At 64.4% G+C, this 264-nt stretch overlaps 1 protein-coding gene across 1 annotated transcript in view; it reads left to right on the top strand.

The window, feature by feature from the left end:
• The first annotated feature begins 23 nt into the window (after positions 1 to 23).
• RILPL1 (Rab interacting lysosomal protein-like 1) overlaps positions 24 to 264 on the top strand; it is a 23,099-nt gene continuing 22,858 nt past the window's right edge. Inside the window, exon 1 of the mRNA XM_010582282.1 lies at positions 24 to 262. Within this exon, the coding sequence (XP_010580584.1) occupies positions 28 to 262 (235 nt within the window). The 5' untranslated portion in view covers positions 24 to 27. The remainder of the gene's footprint in view (positions 263 to 264) is intronic.

The following is a 264-nucleotide window of genomic DNA, read 5'->3' as shown; positions in this document are numbered from 1 at the left end:
GAGAAGAACGCGGCGGAGCTGACGGTCATGGACGTCTACGATATCGCCTCGGCCGTGGGGCAGGAGTTTGAGCGGGTGATCGATCAGCACGGCTGCGAGGCCATCGCCCGCCTCATGCCCAAGGTGGTGCGGGTGCTGGAGATCCTGGAGGTGCTGGTGAGCCGCAACCACATCAACCCCGAGATGGAGGAGCTGCGCCTGGAGCTCGACCGCCTGCGTCTGGAGAGGATGGACCGCATCGAGAAGGAGCGGAAGCATCAGAAG

This window comes from Haliaeetus leucocephalus, unplaced genomic scaffold (assembly GCF_000737465.1).
Source record: "Haliaeetus leucocephalus isolate CR32 unplaced genomic scaffold, Haliaeetus_leucocephalus-4.0 Scaffold840, whole genome shotgun sequence".
Taxonomy (NCBI): Eukaryota; Metazoa; Chordata; class Aves; order Accipitriformes; family Accipitridae; genus Haliaeetus; species Haliaeetus leucocephalus.
The sequence above is the reverse complement of the archived record's forward strand: the minus strand, read 5'-3'. Positions and strand labels throughout refer to the sequence as shown.